This window comes from Pipistrellus hanaki (genome assembly GCF_964339955.1).
Source record: "Pipistrellus hanaki genome assembly, chromosome: 2".
NCBI classification, from domain to species: domain Eukaryota; kingdom Metazoa; phylum Chordata; class Mammalia; order Chiroptera; family Vespertilionidae; genus Pipistrellus; species Pipistrellus hanaki.
The window spans coordinates 189,099,063-189,118,125 of NC_140504.1; the positions used below are offsets into that span (position 1 = coordinate 189,099,063).

General features: G+C 38.9%; 1 protein-coding gene and 1 long non-coding RNA gene across 37 annotated transcripts in view; one reads left to right on the top strand and one right to left on the bottom strand.

Moving 5' to 3' along the window:
- EIF4G3 (eukaryotic translation initiation factor 4 gamma 3) overlaps nucleotides 1-19,063 on the top strand; it is a 240,507-nt gene that overhangs the window by 201,196 nt on the left and 20,248 nt on the right. For 13 of the 36 annotated variants that reach the window (XM_084874803.1, XM_084874783.1, XM_084874784.1 and 10 more), the window contains 7 exons: nucleotides 111-243; nucleotides 3,335-3,429; nucleotides 5,732-5,825; nucleotides 7,560-7,677; nucleotides 10,311-10,531; nucleotides 12,132-12,247; nucleotides 16,742-16,914. In XM_084874803.1, the coding sequence (XP_084730929.1) occupies nucleotides 111-243; nucleotides 3,335-3,429; nucleotides 5,732-5,825; nucleotides 7,560-7,677; nucleotides 10,311-10,531; nucleotides 12,132-12,247; nucleotides 16,742-16,914 (950 nt within the window). Of the gene's footprint in view, nucleotides 1-110; nucleotides 244-3,330; nucleotides 3,430-5,731; nucleotides 5,826-7,559; nucleotides 7,678-10,310; nucleotides 10,532-12,128; nucleotides 12,248-16,741; nucleotides 16,915-19,063 lie in introns of all 36 variants that reach the window. The other 23 variants (XM_084874811.1, XM_084874815.1, XM_084874785.1 and 20 more) reach the window with 2 other exon arrangements.
- LOC311618034 overlaps nucleotides 1,924-19,063 on the bottom strand; it is a 53,735-nt gene continuing 36,595 nt past the window's right edge. Inside the window, exons 2-3 of the long non-coding RNA XR_014794211.1 lie at nucleotides 5,455-5,661; nucleotides 1,924-2,937 (exon numbers count right to left, since the gene is read on the bottom strand). This is a non-coding gene — a long non-coding RNA (uncharacterized lncRNA). The remainder of the gene's footprint in view (nucleotides 2,938-5,454; nucleotides 5,662-19,063) is intronic.

Genomic DNA, 19,063 nt, shown 5'->3' on the forward strand with positions numbered 1-19,063 from the left:
ATTTTATACTTTTCTAGCAATGAAAAGTATAAAATATAATAGATTTTCAAAATTTTTTTAATTTTCTTTTTAGTTAATCTGGCTGATAACCTTATTTTCTCCTTTTATAGTGTAATTGGGTATCTCGAAGAGCAGATCAAGGGCCTAAAACTATTGAACAGATTCACAAAGAGGCTAAAATAGAAGAACAAGAAGAGCAAAGGAAGGTCCAACAGCTCATGACCAAAGAGAAGAGAAGACCAGGTGAGGGGTGGAGTCCACTGGGCGTTAGAAGTTTGAGGAACAAACATTTAAGAATTCTATATTTAGATGTTAAATGAAATCAGACAGAATAACCCAAAGAATAGAGTGGTAATTGGTAAGTGAAGTTTCATCTGGAGATAGGGTATTGAGTTAAAGCAGAGAATGCCAGAACTAAACATGATTTCTTTGACTATTTCAAAGTCAATAATCAACAAGACTTTATTGAACATCTCCTATATACTCAGTATTGAGAGATATAAAAAGGTATAGAAGACATAGTTCCTTCCCTCTAAAAACTTAAAGTTTAACTGGGAAGGCAAACCTAATAAAGGAAACATTTGTCAAGCAAATGGAAAATATTACCAATTATAAGACTTAGTCTCATTAAGGTTATAAAAATTCAGAGAAGAAGAGAGAGAGAAAACTCGAAGAAATCTTTATTTGAGGAAGGAACACTATTTGAGGGTGATAGATCATTGGAAGAGAAGGAAAAATTTTAGTTATGAAATTAAACATATATTTTAAAGAGTAAGAAAACCTGATTGGGAAAAACTTAAGTGTTCAGAACGAATGAAAAAATGTCTGGAACCAGATTACGAATTTTTGAGTTGATTTGATAAACATTATGGTAAGTTTTTTGAGCAAAAGAGTAATGTCATGTTGGAGGTATGTAAATAAAATAAGTCTTGCTTTTCACATGATGAATCAGACGGGTACACTGAACTCAGAAATCTTGCTGTTGTTGAAATCCTATGTGGGAGGAGTTGAGACTTAATAGCAATAGTAGTAAAAAGGAAAATAAATGAAAGATGGAATAAAAGGGAAAATAGAAAGTCCACGGACTAAGTTGAGGAACATAGGAAGAAGAAACCATTTTTAGAAGAAAATTATCATATTGCTTTGAATCCTGCTTAATTTTAGATGACAAGAGGGCATCCAAATGGGAATCTCCTTTGTCCACTTTGAGTTAAGTGAGCAGGCCAGTGACTGGGTCAGATAGTGTAGTGGGATAGAGTGTAGACTCTGGGGCCAAACTGTCTAGTTTGAATTTCAGCTATCCGACATCCTAGCTGTGTGACCTAGCACAAGTCACTTAATTTGTAAAATGGATCTAATATTAGTATTACTGAGGAATTTGTGTGAGGGTGAAATGAGGTAGCATATTAACATGTCCCGTGTAGCAACTTATACTAGTGAATATTCAATAATCATTAGCGGTTATTTATCGCAGACACAATAGATCTCATCATGAAGTTTGATAGATTAATCCTCCAGGGAAGAAAGAGTACTTTTTAAGTTTCATGGGACACCACCCTTACCTTCCTACCCTAGTACCTAACATAATGCCTTTTTGCTAATTACTTTTACTTATCAAAACAGATTGAAAGGGAAAAAATGAAAGCCTAATCTAGGAGGTATCCACAGTTGACTTAAAGAACTCTTGGAAGCTGGGACCGGTTTGGCTCAATGGATAGAGCGTCGGCTTGGGGACTGAAGGGTCCCGGATTCGATTCCGATCAAGGGCATGTACCTTGGTTGCGGGCATATCCCCAGTAGGGGGTGTGCAAGAGGCAGCTGATCGATGACTCTCTCTCATCAATGTTTCTAACTCTCTATCTCTCTCCCTTCCTCTCTGTACAAAATCAATAAAATATATTAAAAAAAAAAAAAAAAAAAAAACTCTTGGAAAAGTGACAGATAAAAAAACAAGTGGAGAAGGAGTACCTACTAGGATGTAAGTGTCGTAGACACAAGGAAGAAGCAAGTCTGCTCATGATCAGTAATATCAGCACAAGGAAAACCAAGAAGTATATGAGGATGAGAAATGTTTTTTAATAGATTGGTGGTCTTTTATTCATTTATTTTATTTAACAAATATTTATTGAGTGCCTTACACTTAGCAGGAGAAAGTCACTTCTCTTATGCAGTTTACATCTTACTGGGGGGAAGAGGGAGAGACAATAAACAAATACTTAAATGTAAATATTTGTCAGATAAATTTGTTTTATAGAAAAAAATTAAGCTGAAGAGGGAGTGAGTAGAGGTTGCAAGTTTCAATAGGGAAGTTGAGAAAACTATTAAAGTTGCTATTTTTTGAGCAAGTGAAGAAGCTAAGTCATGTATATCTAGGTTGTCCCAAAAAATATATATACACACACTTTGAATAATTACACTGAGTGGCCAGATTATTATGATTGCATAATAAGAACTGCATGGTGGGTAGTTAGAAAGAAGCAGAGGACTTACTAACCAGAGGCTGGGGCCACTATCTCCTGGTCCCTTCACATACCAAGATTTGCAAACTTTCCTTACTGTGTAGGGGGTTGGGAAGTGAGGGGGCTGCTCATAATAATCTGGCCACTCAGAGTCAGAACAACAGCCTGGTGTGGGCGGTGGGTGTTGAGTGGTGCAGGGGCAGGCATCAGGCAGGATGAAACAGATAGGACACAGGGGAGCTATGGAAGAGATTTTTGTACTGATTGAGGAAATGTTTGTGGCTTAAATCAGATTGGCAGTATTGGTAGTGGCTAGAAGGGGCTAGGTGCTGAATATATTGCAGTGGCTTACCTGACAAAATTTGCTAACACATGGATGCAAAGTGTGAGAAAGAGGTGTCAGGGCTTTCTGCTGAGACGTTGAAAGGTTGAAGAAGCAGGTTTCGAAGAATGATTGAAGCATACTATCATTTGACACCTTAAAATGAAATAAACATTGAAATAAATAATTTCCATCTGATTTCTCCCAAAGTGTTTTAATCATAAACTCTACCAGCACAATCATTGACTCTGTAAAAGCTAGCTTTGTTCCTCCCCTGGCTAGTTTGGCACTTAACCTCTACTCATCTGTATCACTTGATTTCACGGTCATTGATGTTTCATCGGAGATGCAGTATAAGCAGAGTGCTTCTGCTTGATATTTTCCTATCATGTGGCAGTTATAGAGACTGTCAGCAATGCTTTAACCATTTCTTTTGTTGTTGTTTTTTGTATGGTTTTGATTAGAGCTGCTGAGTTGACACTATTGCTCACTCTTCCACTGTCAAACCAACTTAAGACAGATGAGAGATGGGCTCACTCTGTTCTCCCGGCAGGTGTCCAGAGAGTGGATGAAGGCGGGTGGAACACTGTACAAGGGGCCAAGAATAGTCGAGTACTGGACCCCTCAAAATTCCTGAAAATCACTAAGGTGAGTGTTACATTTAAAAGCAGTAGCCTGGCCAATGTTGCTCAGTGGTTGAGCATTGACCCATGAACCAAGAGGTCCCAGGTTCAATTCCTGGTCAGGGCACATGCCTGGTTGTGGGCTTGATCCCCAGTGAAGGGTGTGCAGGAGGTAACTGATCAACAATTCTCTCATTGATGTTTCCATCTCTGTATCCTTCTCCCTTCCTCTCTAAAAAAGTCAATAAAACATATTTAAAATAATAATAAAACATAACAGCTTCATAATATGATTGAGAGGCAAGGGTAGATTACTTCTTGCTCATATAAAATAGCCATAATGGAGGTTTTATGAGATTTTTTTTTTTTTCCTACAAGTCAGTATTGCTCATTGTATTCTTACATACTTGTCCTAGCATCTTTTTATTTCTATGAGGGTTTACTACAGTGTATCCTTAGCTCCCGGGGAAAAACAGTTACAGTAGCTGTTTAATCATGAGAGGACTTAATGGTTTGCTATATTCAAGGCCTAAAAGAAATAACAGAGGACCTACTAGAAATCATTCTGTGATAAATGTTTAATATATTCAACTTCATTTCCTCTCTCATGAGACTCCATGGGCAGTGAGAGGCAATTTTCTCCTAGCAGATGTTTTCAGCAGAAGTTGATCACCTTAAGTAGGGTGAAGAACATAGAGAAAGCAGAATTACATTTTGTGAAAGTGGAAATTTCTATAGCTCAGTGCGTTTGGCAAATTAGTTGCAAGTCTAGTTTGATCCTTAGTTATAATATACTTCTTGTTCTGAAAATTGGCAGCCTGCCAGTAGAATGCTAAAGACAATCTAAAATAATTGTGAAAACATCAAGTGAAAGAAGATAACTGATAAAAAGAAAATAGACTTTGATAAAATTGGAAGAAGATGGAATATGTCTTTGCATCTTTATGGTTTTGTCAAAGCTTTGCATCATGATAGAACATTACCTCTCTGGATCTCAATGTTAATTAGCTAGGATCCTATTCTCAAAGATTCTGGTACATTCTTCTAGTTGTTTATGACTTAGATCAGGAATTCCATTGCTGAATACAATTTGATTCCCATCCACTTTCATTTTCAGCAAGAGATGGTATTAACGAAGATCTTATGTTTAAAGAATTTCCCCAACATTAGTTCCAGTATCTTTGCAAATGTTATCAGTATTTGTCTGTTTTTAATTGTTGTTTCTATGAATGGACACTCTAAAAAAGAATAGCGCTGATATTAAACCTACAACATTATTTCCTTAATATTTTGAAAAATATATCAATTGTTTTTTAACCAATTTTGTGTATATTCATAATATGCTCTATATAAGTCTGTCCTAGAAAAAAGTCAAAACCATTAAACAAATTCATTGTTAACTAGGAGGGATTTATGTGAAAGCGTGTCATATAGCAAGACAGCACTGCCAGAATATAGTAATACCTTTATTAAAAAGAACTGCCTTACAGCCTTTGTGTTACATTGTAGTTCTATTCACTTGCACTAAAAATGTGCATGGAGCTGAAACTGGTTTGGCTCAGTGGATAGAGCGTCGGTTTGCGGACTGACAGGTTCCAGGTTCGATTCCGGTCAAGGGCATGTACATTGCTGTGAGCACATCCCCAGTCGGGGGTGTACAGGAGGCAGCTGGTCGATGTTTCTCTCACATCGATGTTTCTAGCTCTCTATCCCTCTCTCCCTTCCTCTTTGTTAAAAATCAATTAAATGTATATTTTTTAAATGTGCATGGAGGGTTAAACCTGAAAGATAAGAGATCTTAACTCCCTACCTAACATTCTATTCTTGTTTCTCTAGCCCCCTTTATGAATATTCCATTCCACCTCTCCATCCTTAGCCCCAGACTATATTAGGCTGTGCTAAAATGTGAAATTCTTTCGTTTTTTGACCTGTTTTCTCACAATCATATGAAGAGATTAATGAGTTAATTTAGTGGTATTTGTATATTCCTTTTTTATTTTTTAAATCAATGGGTATTATTATACAAGAGGAACCATTAGAAACTGCTTACATTTAGCAAACTAGCACACCATCTTACAGGACTTGAATACTCTCTCCAGACTAGCTAGTGGTTTCAAATTGTGTTTTCTGGAAGCTGGATTCCAAGGAAGTGCTTCAGTGGCCACAGGAATCTCACTTTAATGTGAACAGCTCCAATTTATGTTTCTTAAATCAGCAGTCCAAGCAAAATTTTGTTCCTTAAATTGGTTTTACTACACTGAAAATTAAAAGAAAAAGCGTTTTTCTAGAATATTGCCTAGAATTGACTCTTATCACTTATGTTACAGCCCACAATTGATGAGAAAATCCAGCTGGTGCCTAAAGCACAGCTGGGCAGTTGGGGGAAAGGCAGCAGCGGTGGAGCAAAGGCAAGCGAGACGGGTAAGCACAGCGAGCCCCTTCCCAGGAACCTGTGGTCCTTTAGCATTCACCTTACAGCACATTCCCACATCATTTAATGACGTTAGGAAAGCATCTGTACACAAACCTGCGCAAACTTACTGATGACCAGACCAGCATGACTTCCTCTTCAAAAGTGTTCCTTAGTTATTTTTTTTTAAATAAGCTATTTTAAGACTTTAATCTCTTAGATTCCTTTGTTGTTATTAAAAAAATCTATATAAAAGCCTAAGCTACCGAACAACTGGTCAACCAGTCACTATGACACACACTGACCACTAGGGGGCAGACGCTCAGAGAAGGAGCTGCCCCCTGGTGGTCAGTGTGCTCCCATGGCCAACCTCCCATGGCCCTGATCACCAGCCAGGCCAAGGGGCCCCACCAGTGCATGAATTGTTGCACCAGGCTCCTAGTTCAATATAATTACAGAAATTACTGGAACAGTAATTTAAAACACAAATTCATTTTTGCTGAGAAAAAGAATGTTAATAGCCAGAGCATTTAATTTTAGCTTGTTGTGAAAATAATTAGATTGAAATCGTTTTCAGAATTTTTTACCAAAAGTCATATTTTGAAAATTTTGACCTTGGGATGTGACCTTGACAAACACATCTTAAAAGCTGAAGAAGCCCTGTGGAAAAAATAAAAACTTCATTATTAACCTTGTTTCCCTGTTTCCCTTTTACTAAGTAATTTTGACCGTTCTTTCTTTAAATTAAAAAAAAAAAAGTATATATTATTTAAACCTACATACATAATTTTACATAAATGAGATCATAACATTTCTATTACTTTTTTTTTTAAGTGAACTATAGTTGATCCTTCAACAATTTAGGGTTAAGGATATCTCTTATGTTACAGCCCACAATTGATGAGAAAATTCAGCTGGTTTAACCATGAGAGGAATTTTTGTCACACTTCTACATCTTCTCTCCCTTTTAATTAATTTTCTGCTCCCGATTTGCCATGGGTGAGAAGCTGCTTGTCCTGCTGGTTAGAATTGTCTAAAAGGAGACTAAATAGGGAAATGGGAAGATTCTCTCTTAAAATGAAGAAAGCGTGTGATTTTGGCTATTTAAAAATCACTTCTACTTCTTTGTCCTTGCCTCCACCCATTGCGGCCAAAAATCCGTGTATAATTCTGACTCCCCAAAAACATAAATTGTGCCTTGGTATCCATGGGGTATTGGTTCCAGCCCTCTCCCCACCCCACCCCACCCCCGCCCCTGCAGATACCAAACTCCTGGATGCCCAAGTTCCTTGTATAGAATGGTGCAGGTTAATGCAGACAGTCAGCCTTCAGCATCCGCAGACTCCCAGCTGTGGATTAAAAGCAGTACAGTTATTTATTTTAAAATCCATATTTAAGTGGACCTACACAGTTCAAATTTGTGTTCAAGGATCAACTGTATTTTGTTTTGTTTTTGTTTGCCTCCATCCTTTCTGTTTATCACTCCCATCCCCAAAGGATAATTTAATTATGTTTTTAAAGAAGCAAGAACAAATTGTGATAATGAGCATAGATTTTTAATTTTTTTGTACAAATTCTAACAGTCTGCTTCTCAGAATATGGTCTGTGGACCAGGAGATTGGCATCACCGTGTTAGATTTGTTAGAAATGTCTAATCTCAAGTTCCACCCCAGGAGGCAGATGAATTAGAAGCTGCATTTTAGTCATGGCATTTGTATTTTTTTCTCAATCCTCAACATCTATAGATCCCTTACGGTCAAGTGCTTCCAGTTTAAACAGATTCTCTGCTTTACAACCTCCAGCACCCTCAGGGTCTACATCATCCACACCTTTAGAGTTTGATTCCCGGCGGACCTTAACCAGGTAAGAAGACGTCAGCTATCCATATTGGCTCAAGACTCACCTGCTTTGTCACTATGTCTCTCTCTCTCTCTCTTTCTCACTCTCTCTCTCTCACACACACACAGGTAACCACACAAATTAATCCTTGTGGATGGATTTCTATCATCCCTAAGGTTGTTTTCCTTTTGCCTTTCCTCCTTTAATGTTCACATTCTATAATTTCCAAATAAGAACAAAATTGGGCAGTAGATTTAGGATAGGATGGAAAGAAAGGGTACGTTAATCTGGCAAATATCTAATGGTTTGCTCCTTAAGAAAGCCAGGCTGATTCAAAAGGTCCTGGGGGCTGTGTAGGGCTCTCCAAGCTCATGCCACAGGATACTCTAGGGTAATTTAGCAAGCATGGAGATGAAAAGGAGGTCTGACAGCCCACACACACACCTCTCTGTCACACTATTCTTCTAGTCATATTTGAGGTTCTCTTTTTGGTTTTTTTTCACTATTATGTATTCTACTATCTTCTGACTTTTATGTTTATAGGATTCATACAGTCAAGAGTTCTTTTGGCTAATCTGAGAATTGATGAGGACCTGGAGTATAGTGACAGAGAACAACATTTTTTTTAATCCTCACTTAAGGATATGTTTTTATTGGTTTTTAGAGAGAGGAAGGGAGAGAGAGAACCATTGACATGAGAACTATTCATCATTTGTCTCCAATACTTGCCTTGAGCAGGATCGAACCCACAACCTAGGTATGTGCCCTGATTGGAAATCAAGCCCACCAACTTTTGGTGTATGCGACGATGCTCTTACCAACTGAGCCACCTGACCAGGGTGAACACAAAATTTTTGATATAAGTGGAGCTGTAGTTTCTTTATGCTCTCAAACTTTTATTTTTTACTAATGTAATGCTTGACTAGGTAGACTTCCTAAGCTATGTTACTATTCCCTTGACACCTGAGACAAAATATGCTTAGCATAAGTCAACTTTTTTTAAAAAAAATATGTTTTTATTGACTTTCGGAAGAAAGGAAGGAAGGTAGAAATGTCCATGAGACAGAGAAACATCGATCAAATGCCTCCTTCACACCCCCTCCTGGGGACTGAGCCCACAACCTGGGCATGTGCCCTGACCTGGAATTGAACCAGCAACCTCTCAGTGCATGGGACAACGCTCAACCAGCTGAACACCACTAGCTAGGACCCAGTCAGCTTTCTAATGATGACTTGGAGTGTTATTGAGCACCAGTTGTGCTATTGAAGTCTTTGTGGCTCTCAGCTCTGCTATAAATTTCCCCCGCTGGCTGTGCTTTTTGAGTGTGGATAGCTTTTTTTACAGAGCTTAGACTTGTCACACCTCAACCTCTTCTCTCCCTTTTAATTAATTTTCAGCTTCTGATTTTCCATGGATGAGAAACTGCTTGTCTTGCTGGTTAGAATTATCTAAAAGAAAACTATATAGGGAAACAGGAAGATTCTCTCTTAAAATTAAAGTGTGTGAGATTGGCTATTTAAAAATTACTTCTACTACTTGCTTCTCAAATATTTTTCATATAGTTGAAATTTCTGAATATAGTATAATTTCTAAGATCGTGATACCATGTTCTTTCAGTATTCTATTTTCCTTTCATTCATTTAGTTAATATATTCACCAGTGTCTTCTTTATTCTTAAAAGGTTTTTTAAAAGAAAAACAAGGAATTTTTGTTGTCATTTTTAAATTTTAAGTTAGTATCCCTTTAACAAATTTAAGAGAAAAATTAAACCTATCTTTTTTTTTTTTTTAAATTTATCTTTTTTTAATATATTTTATTGACTTTTCACAGAGAGGAAAGAAAGTGATAGAGAGCTAGAAACATTGATCAGCTGCCCCCGGCACATTCCCCCACTGGAGATGTGCCCGCAACCAAGGTACATGCCCTTGACTGGAATCAAACCTGGGACCTTTCAGTCCACAGGCTGACGCTCTATCCACTGAGCCAAACCGGTTTCGGCAACATTTATCTTTTTTGTTGAAAGTATACTAATGTCGCCGGGACCAGTTTGGCTCAATGGATAGAGCGTCGGCTTGGGGACTGAAGGGTCCCGGGTTCGATTCCGGTCAAGGGCATGTACCTTGGTTGCGGGCATATCCCCAGCAGGGGGTGTGCAAGAGGCAGAACATGAATTTATAGGTTTCAGTTATGAATATTCTCTTTAAAGCACTGATTTACATGTTGTTATAAATAATTATACTTTAAAATATAATTGATGCTGAAACCGGTTTGGCTCAGTGGATAGAGCATCAGCCTGCAGACTGAAATTTGACATTAGTATACTTTCAACAAAAAAGATAAATGTTGCCGAAACCGGTTTGGCTCAGGTTTGATTCCGGTCAAGGGCATGTACCAGTATGGGGTGTGCAAGAGGCAGCTGATTGATGATTCTCTCTCATCAATGTTTCTAACTCTCTATCCCTCTCTCTTCCTCTCTGTAAAAAATCAATAAAATATATATTTAAAAAAAAAATATATATATATAATTGATACCTCACATATCTAAAGTTTTCTCAAAAATTATTATGCATACTTTAGGAAAACTAAGTTGCTTTATAACTTAAATACATAAGGAGATGGTGGTCTTTCTTTTGACAAGTGTTGTTTTGCTTTTAAGTCGTGGAAGCACGGGCAGGGAGAAGAATGACAAAACCCTTCCACCTGCCCCTGCTCGTCCGAACACTTTCATGAGGGGCAGCAGCAGTAAAGACCTCTTAGACAATCAGTCCCAGGAAGAGCAACGAAGAGAGATGCTCGAAACAGTGAAACAGCTTACGGGAGGCATGGATGTGGACAGGAACATCGTTGAGGCTGACCGGAGCAAAGCCCGGGAGTCAGGTGAGAGGCTATGAACACATAGAGATGTACACACGGGGGCCGTAAAGGTTAATGGTGTCATCCTCAGAGTCCTGTGACCTGGTTCTCCTCAGGTACCCCTTTGTTCAGCAGTTTGTAAATTTCTTCTTTCTTTGTTAAATGTGGTGATGATGTATAGTTGTATAGTGAGCAGTCTGAAATTCTTACACTTTACGTAACACCCCACTGTGCATAGAGTGCTTATGCTTTTGTAGAGCCCCCAAATGGATGGAATTCTGACATTGAGACACTGCAAGGCAAACCAGAGAGAGAGTATTGGATTGTCTTTTGTTGCTTCATCTCCCATGGTAATCAGTGGGTTTTGTACGTTTAGTATGTATATGCTTAGAGGAAGACTCAGAATAATGCTCTAAAAATTGCCACATGAGTTTAACCTATCTGTGTTTCAGTTTCCTCATTTACTACCTGGGGATAACAAGTGTAGGGTTATTAAGATTAAATGAGAAGTCAATTCATGTAACTACTGAGAACATTACCTGATAAATACAAAGTTTTCCAAAGGTACTGGAGATCATGATGATGATGGTAATGATAGTGATGAAAAATAATTTAAAGATAATTTTTAGCATCTTCTAACTCTTCACCCTGAATTAATATTGGTTGTTTATAACTTTAAAATTTGTTTTACTCTTTAAATTGTGTCTTCTAACTATAATCTTTAAATAGATTTCAGAAGTAAGTTGAAATCTCTTCCCCCAACTGATAGAGACACCAAATCCTCCATCTTTAAGGACATGTAGCTTTTATATCTGTGTCAAGTATTTTGGGAACATAATAAAATAGGGCATGAAAATACCATGTAGTAAATAATGTAGCACAGCTGCCCTTTGCATGTTTACTGTCTTGATCATTTACCACATGCACACTGAGCAACTAGTGACTTCTGGGCACTCATTCCCTGCTCTCAGTCTTCAGTCTCTGGGTCAGGAAGACCTTTACCAAATAGTTCCACAAAATGCTCCCTATCAGTACAGACTGAGGAAAGAAACATAATTGTAAGGGAGTATTTAACAAAGGAATTCTGAATTGATAGAAAGACAAGAAAAGCCTCCTTAAGGACGGAAGGACCAATAGAACTTAAAACAGGCTTGTAGGAAAGGGCCGTATGGAACAGAGAGCAAGCGCATTCCAGGCAAGGGAGGATCGTGAGCAAAGTGGCATTAGGCAGAACCATGTCATGTTCAAGCACTTGCCAAAGGCCAGTGTGGGTGTAACTCTGGGTGTGATTATACAAGCCTCATGTGCTTTTCGTCTTTGAAGCAATGGAGAGGAATCCAAATACAGAAAGAAACAAAAAGGCTTTAATTATAAATGTTTATTATATCCTCTATTCTTTTAATTGTTGTGATTATAAACTTCCTTACTGTATATCTATTCTAAAAGAGATGTTTCTGTATTCTGCTTTTAGGTATCTTGCTTTGTCAAATTGGTATCTATTTTTAATACCTTTACTGGAAAAAGTGATATAACAACATGTAAACATTAGCAAATATGATCCCACCATTTTAATGATACTTTTTGTCATTTTCACTTCCTCACTTTTTTTAAACCTCACTAGTAGCGAAACCAGAAATTCCAACAACATCAGCCCCTGACAAGCCTTCATTGTCAGAAGAGGAAATGGAGAGGAAGTCCAAATCTGTCATTGATGAATTTCTACACATTAATGATTTTAAGGTAAATGAGATATTTTTTCAAAAAAGTAACAACAGGGAAAGCCCTAACACAGACATAGTAACTTGGTTCTGTTTAGTTGTCATTGTGAACTAACAAGGCTTAGAATATGTGATCCAAGTCCTACACTCAGTTTGCACCACCTTCATACATTTCTGCCTAGTCCTCTTAAATTACGTAGTTCATAAGATCACGTGACAGGAAGAGAGAATGGGTACCAACCCATCCCCCACTATGGAGTAACCAAGTTGGCTCTGATATTAAGGACCAAAACCAAGACATTATTATTATGAGGCATTTCTAGCTCCCTGTCTATTCTCATGATCTTTATGATTTATCCTCATTCTTATATTAACTTTATAGTATGGCTGACATTACTCCATCTTTATTTCATAAGTAGAAAACTGAGGCACAGAGGAGTAAGCAATGGGCCAGGGTCAGACAGCCTAAATCAAACATAGCTTTGCATTTACCCTTCGTTAGCCCTGGGTGTCTCTTTGATCTTCACTTTAAGGTGGGAGTGAATAAGAGAGATATACCGCCTGGCTTCATGTGCCCTAAAAGTCTAGTTGCAGAGACAGACCATAAACAGGTAAATTATAGTTATAATAAATGCTAATAGATTTTGGAGAGATGATATACTGAGACCTAATTTAGGGATCTGGAGTAAACAAAGGCTTGTTAAAAATATTTGTCAGTGAGATTAAGTCCTTTGCTTTGGCATATATAATGAAAAATTCTTCCAAGTTTCTCTTGACAACCTAGTTGTTATCTGCTTTCCATACAAAAAAATCTAGCTGGGTTAGCTACAGCCCAACCTTCTAAAAACCTCAAGCCATGAAGTTGTCCAAAATTTAGAAGAAGAAGGAAGTTTTCATGACAAGCAATTTCAAGAGGAGGACTTTATAGAAGCCTGAAAAATGAGCAAAAATAAACATTAACAAAAAAGAGCCAAAGCATATACTTCATATACTGTGACTTGTTAGTTAGATTCTTATAATTATGAGAAGTACTTTTTTGTCTTGTGGTAGTAGAGAAATGTGAGACTCGCAAGAAAGAGGAAAGGCTAAGAAAGATGAAAAGATGAATAGCAGAGACAGTAAGGAAGAAAGCTGTGGAATTTGGCTTTAGAAATAACTTGAGGAATGTGAAAACTCAGTGAGCAGCAAAAAATTTGAAAGAGGAAAAAATATGACTGATGAGCTGAAGATATAGGGAGAAAAGACCTTAGTAACACTTATGTGCAACAAGAATACTCTTGGATTCATCATTAGCCCTACGTCCAGCCTGCAGTGTTGAAGGGACTCATAATGAGGTCTTACTATGGACTAGGTGATATTCTGCACATATTATATGTATTCATTTATTCTCACAAATCTTTCTGGTATTAATATTATAATAGCCATTTTTATAGATAAGGAAAGTTAGATTCAAAGAGGTAAAGTAATGTGCTTTAAGTAATGTTGCTGATAAGTGGCAGACTCAGTATTCAAAGCCAGGCTGCTAGCTTTAGAGCATAAACTATAATTTTATCTTATTATCTTTAGGGTATTAGTGTGTCACACTAAAGGTTTACAGAGCTCTTTCTAAGGAAGAGTTTTTTCCTAACATCTTAATAAATGCTATTATTATCCTATATAATAATAGCCTAATATGTTAAGTGTCTGGTTATCATTCATCCAATCAAAGAATAATATGCTAATGATATGCCAAGGCCACTCAGCGGCTCACTTTGATGTCCACTGACCACCAGGGAGCAGACAGTTGACCGGTCAACCAGTCACTATGATGTGCACTGACCACCAGGGGGTAGATACTCCAACCAGTAGGTTAGCTTGCTGCTAGGGTCCAGCCGACTGGGACTGAGTGAGACAGGCTGGACATACCCTGGAGCCCTCTCGCAGTCCCTCCCTAGCTGGCCAACCTCCTACGCCCCTACATGGCCCTGATCGTGCGCCAGTGGGGTCTCTCGGCCTGGCCTGCACCCTCTCACAATCTGGGACCCCTTGGGGTGTTAGAGAGCTGGTTTTGGCCTGATCCTGCAGGCCAGGCTGAGAAGTTACACTGGTGCACGCGTGCACTGGGCCTCTAGTTAACAGTAATAAAAATATTTATTGAGCTTTTGTTTGGAAGTCAAGGCTGATAGATTAAATTACACTCCTCAACTCACACAATAGTGACAGAGCCAGGATGGATTCAAACCTACATTTGTCTGACGCTACAGCCTGTTTTTAGCTTCTGTGATATATCTTGATTGAGTATCTAAATGTGCCGGCCATATTTTAGGAAATACTGCCTGAATACACTGTAGTATAAGTAATGAGCATCCCTGGTCTGTCTTTATAGGTCTTTTAGTGGGAAATACAGACAAAGCTGCTCTAAATATTCTATATAATAAAGAAGTAATATGCAAATTGACCCTCATTCCAACACACAAGATGATCACTCCCATATGGACACAGATGGCTGCCACAAGATGACTGGCAGGGGAGGGCAGTTGTGGGCAATCAGGCCTGTAAGGGAGGGCAGTTGGGGGTGATCAGGCCTTAAGGGGAGGGTAGTCAGGGGTGACCGGGCCAGCATAGAAAGACATTGGGGGCAATTAGGCCTGCAGGGGAGGGGACCCAGGCCTGCAGGGGAGAGCAGTTAGGGGCAATCAGGCCAGCAGGGGAGCAGTTAGGTGTCGATCAGGCTGGCAGGGGAGTGGTTAGGGGGTGATCAGGCTAGCAGGCAGAAGCAGTTAAGGGCAATCAGGCAGGTAGGCAGGCAAACGGTTGGGAGCCAGCAGTCCTGGATTGTGAAAGGGACCCCAGATTGGAGAAGGTGCAGGCTGGGCCGAGGGACACATACCCCCCACATGCACGAATTTCATACACCGGGCCTCTAATAGGTAATAAATAAACAAACAGCTACCAAATAAAATGTTTCAGTGTGGAGAAGTAAAATTAGGTGATTTTTAGAGCCCTGGTTGTGAAGTCATAGAGACTATATTATTTCAGCTGAGAGCTCAACAAGAAAAATCAAGCCATGAGAAAATCAGGGAGAAGGGCAGGATCATAAACTGCTGGACATTAGAAGTATTGTGATGTAATTAGTTGGCCATCTATGCAGATTCAGTGAATTCCCATTGAAAGACACTTAATCACTTCAGGTTAAAGTGAAGATTGAATGGAATACTTGCATTCCTTTCCACTCTCTCCTTAAAAGGCATTATGATGATGATGATGCTCTGAATATGAGGCAAAAACCCACAAGCATAAGAGGCACAGGTAATAGATAGCAGCAATATTCTGGAAGTTTGAAATTAGAAGGATGATGGCAATTTATTTAGCAGATTGAATGTGCATGAGGTGCAGATGGAGCTAGAAATGACAACTAGCCTGAATGTTTCAAAAATGCCAGTGTCATAAAAGGATAAGAGACAGGACTGACTAGATTAAAGGAGTCTAAAGAGACATCATGACATGTGATGCCAGGTTTTTAATCGGATCCTAAAACAGCAAGAAGCTATATTGGACATTTGGAAACAGTTATGGGAATTCGAGTATGTACTATATATGTTGGATAATATTTGTATTGACTATTATATGCATGTTAAATTGCTCAGATGTAGAGGAAAGAAACTAACAATGGATGAATCTCAATTGAGGTGAAGCTGTCTACGTGTACATTGTACTATTTAATTTGCCTGTAGACATGGGGAGGTATTAAATAAAGTAGCAGAGGGGCAGTCAAGCATCAGTGGGACACCTTCATGGCCTTCCATCTCCTTCAATCAGGAGGCTGCCCTTCTCCCATGCATCTTCCCCCTCAGAAGAGCTGCTCCCTTTTGAGGTGAAACCAAAGGATTTTGTTCTCAAAGTTGAGAGGTGAGGGCAGGGTGGCACACTGCTATATTGGCGATTCAGCAACCCAGGCTGCCAGGCTTTTACCCTCCATGCCAAATATATCACCTAGCCAGGCCACCCCAGGGGAAGAACCCCAAGAACTTCATAAGGGGTTTTAGTACTTAAGCTAAGCATATACACTTTACTGTCAAAGAAGACCTTTTTCATGGAAGATTTTGCAAGTATTTAACATACCCAAACATAATTACTTCAGTTGCCATTTTAAGGAAGGCCTTTGAATCATGACGTTGAATTTCTATTTCATAATATACCGTTTTTAGTTTTTTAAAATGATCATAAAATAAGCAAACATTGTGTAGAAAAATACTTTTTTGTTTCTGGTCCTTTGAGTGATCTTGAATAAAGTTGTTAACCTAAACACATTTGTTTATAAAGACGCACTTACTTTGTTTTGAAAATAAGATTAATATTGCCTATATCAGCCTGCATTTTACTGAGTTGTATTAATGTTTTAAACACTATATGTGAAAATGTCTTGTTTGTCGAGCTTTCTACTGAGTTTGTCATAAGTAAGAGATTTTAAACTTATTTTAACCCTCTGGTAATGCTATCTAGATTTGGGGTAAGCTTTTATTTGCTATTTGAACAGGAAGCCATGCAATGTGTGGAGGAGCTGAATGCCCAGGGCCCGCTCCACGTGTTTGTGAGAGTGGGGGTTGAGTCCACCCTGGAAAGGAGCCAGATCACCAGGGATCACATGGGCCAGTTACTGTATCAGCTGGTGCAGTCAGAGAAGCTCAGCAAGCAGGACTTTTTCAAAGGGTTAGTATTCTCCTCAAGAATGGTGGTATTCCTTTACTAGACTCTTAAGTAGTTCATTTTAATAGCACATATCTATTTTAAGTTTTTAGCTTTTTTTCATAGATTAAATTGTGTCCACTCTAACACGTTGATGTATAATACTGATAATATGTTAGTTGGTATGATGGCATTTGTAGACTGTATTATATCATAAAGGTTATCTTCTGCTTTTTAATACTAATTGTTAGACCTATGTTATGACATAAGTAGACCCATCTTATATAATAAAGAGGTGATATGCAAATTGACCATCACTCCAAAATATAAGATGGCCGCCCATATGTGGACACAAACTGGCCACCACAAGATGGCCAGCAGGGGAGGGCAAGGGGAGGGACCAGGCCTGCAAGGGAGGGCAATTGGGGGCAATTAGGCCTTCAGGGGAGGGCAGTTGGGGACAATCGGGCCGGCAGGAGAGCAATTAGGCGTCAATCAGACTGGCAGGAAGTGGTTTAGGGGGTGATCAGGCAGGCAGGCAGGCGAGTGGTTAGGAGTCAGCAGTCCTGGATTGTGAGAGGGATCTCAGATTGGAGAGGGTGCAGGCTGGACTGAGGGATACCCCACCACCACCTTACATGAATTTTGTGCACCAGGCCTCTAGTCTTATGACATAAATAAGGTAGAAGAGATCCTTTAACCATGGGGAATCTGAGGCCTCACCAGCCAAGTAAACCGTTGGATATTCTTTGAGGATAAAAACTTTTCTTTGTGAAAAATTTTTTGAAAGTTTGACTTAACCTTTCAATAAATATGGTTATTTTTGCCAGTAAATGCTTGTCTGTACCTGTTAGCCCTATAGAAGGATATGTAACTCCAAGTTGTTAATGATTTAGTCTACTCCAGGTTGGCTTCATTCTGATTCCTGCTGATGGTTACTTTGATGGCTATCACTGGTATTGATCCTCATTTGATCAGATTCTGATTTCTTTGTGCTACACCATCATCACAAGTGGATGGATCAGTTCTTTGTGATGCAGCCATAGAATCTCACCCCGGCTTAGGTTCTAAAAGCAATGTTTAACAGGAAGATTACATGTGTTAAAAAATTTAGTTTTAGGGGCCATGTTGTACAATATAAACTTAATATCACAGCCATCCTGATACGTGCTCACTCTAAGGGAACAGGAACTAAGACTTCCTGGGGGCTGATCCACAAACCCCAGCTCGTACTTACTTGGGATAACTCATTAAGCAGATGGCAGTAAGAATTCTGCACTATTCAAGTAATTTTTCTCCTTCTAAATCTTTTTTGCCAAGTTCATGTACTTTTTGTTGTTGTTTTGTTAATCTTCACTTGAGGGTATCTTTTCTATTGATTTTTAGAAAGAGTGGAAGGGAAAGAAGGAGAAACATCTATATGAGAGAGGCACATCAATTGGTCACCCCCAACATGTTCCCCAAACAGGGCTAGAAATCGAACCTTCAACCCAGGGACGTACCCTTGACTGGGAATCAAACCCAAGATCCTTCGGTCAACGGGTCGACACTAACCACTTAGCAACACCGGCCAGGGCTCAGGTTGTATGGAGAATAAATTTTTTAATATCAACATTAAATACACATGTGATGAAATGCTATCATGTGTCTTTTAGTTATAGTCAACCTCTTAGAATAGTGTAATCATTAAATGCCAAGATTGGCCCTAGCCATTTTGGCTCAGTAGATAAGAGCGTTGACCTGCGGACTGAAGGGTCCCAGATTCAATTCCAGCCAAGGGCATATATGCCTGGGTTGCAGGCTGGATCCCCAGTAGGGGGCATGCAGGAGGCAGCTGACCAATGATTCTCTTTCATCGTTGATGTTTTTCTCTCTCTCTCCTTCTTCCTTCCTCTCTAAAATCAATAAAAATATATTTTTAAAACAGTAAAATAAATGCCAAGATTGAATGTACTTAGAAAAATTACTCATTTGATTTGTGAGGAAAGGTGGCATTGTCCTCAAGGTTCTGGAAGATTTATACTTGCCCTTAGGATCATTAAAAAGTTGTCTTTCAGCCTGGTCAGTGTGGCTCAGTGGATTGAGCATCATCCTATGCACCACGAGGTCATGGATTCAATTCCAAGTCAGGGCATATGCCTGGGTTTCAATTCAATCCCTAATAGGGGGTATA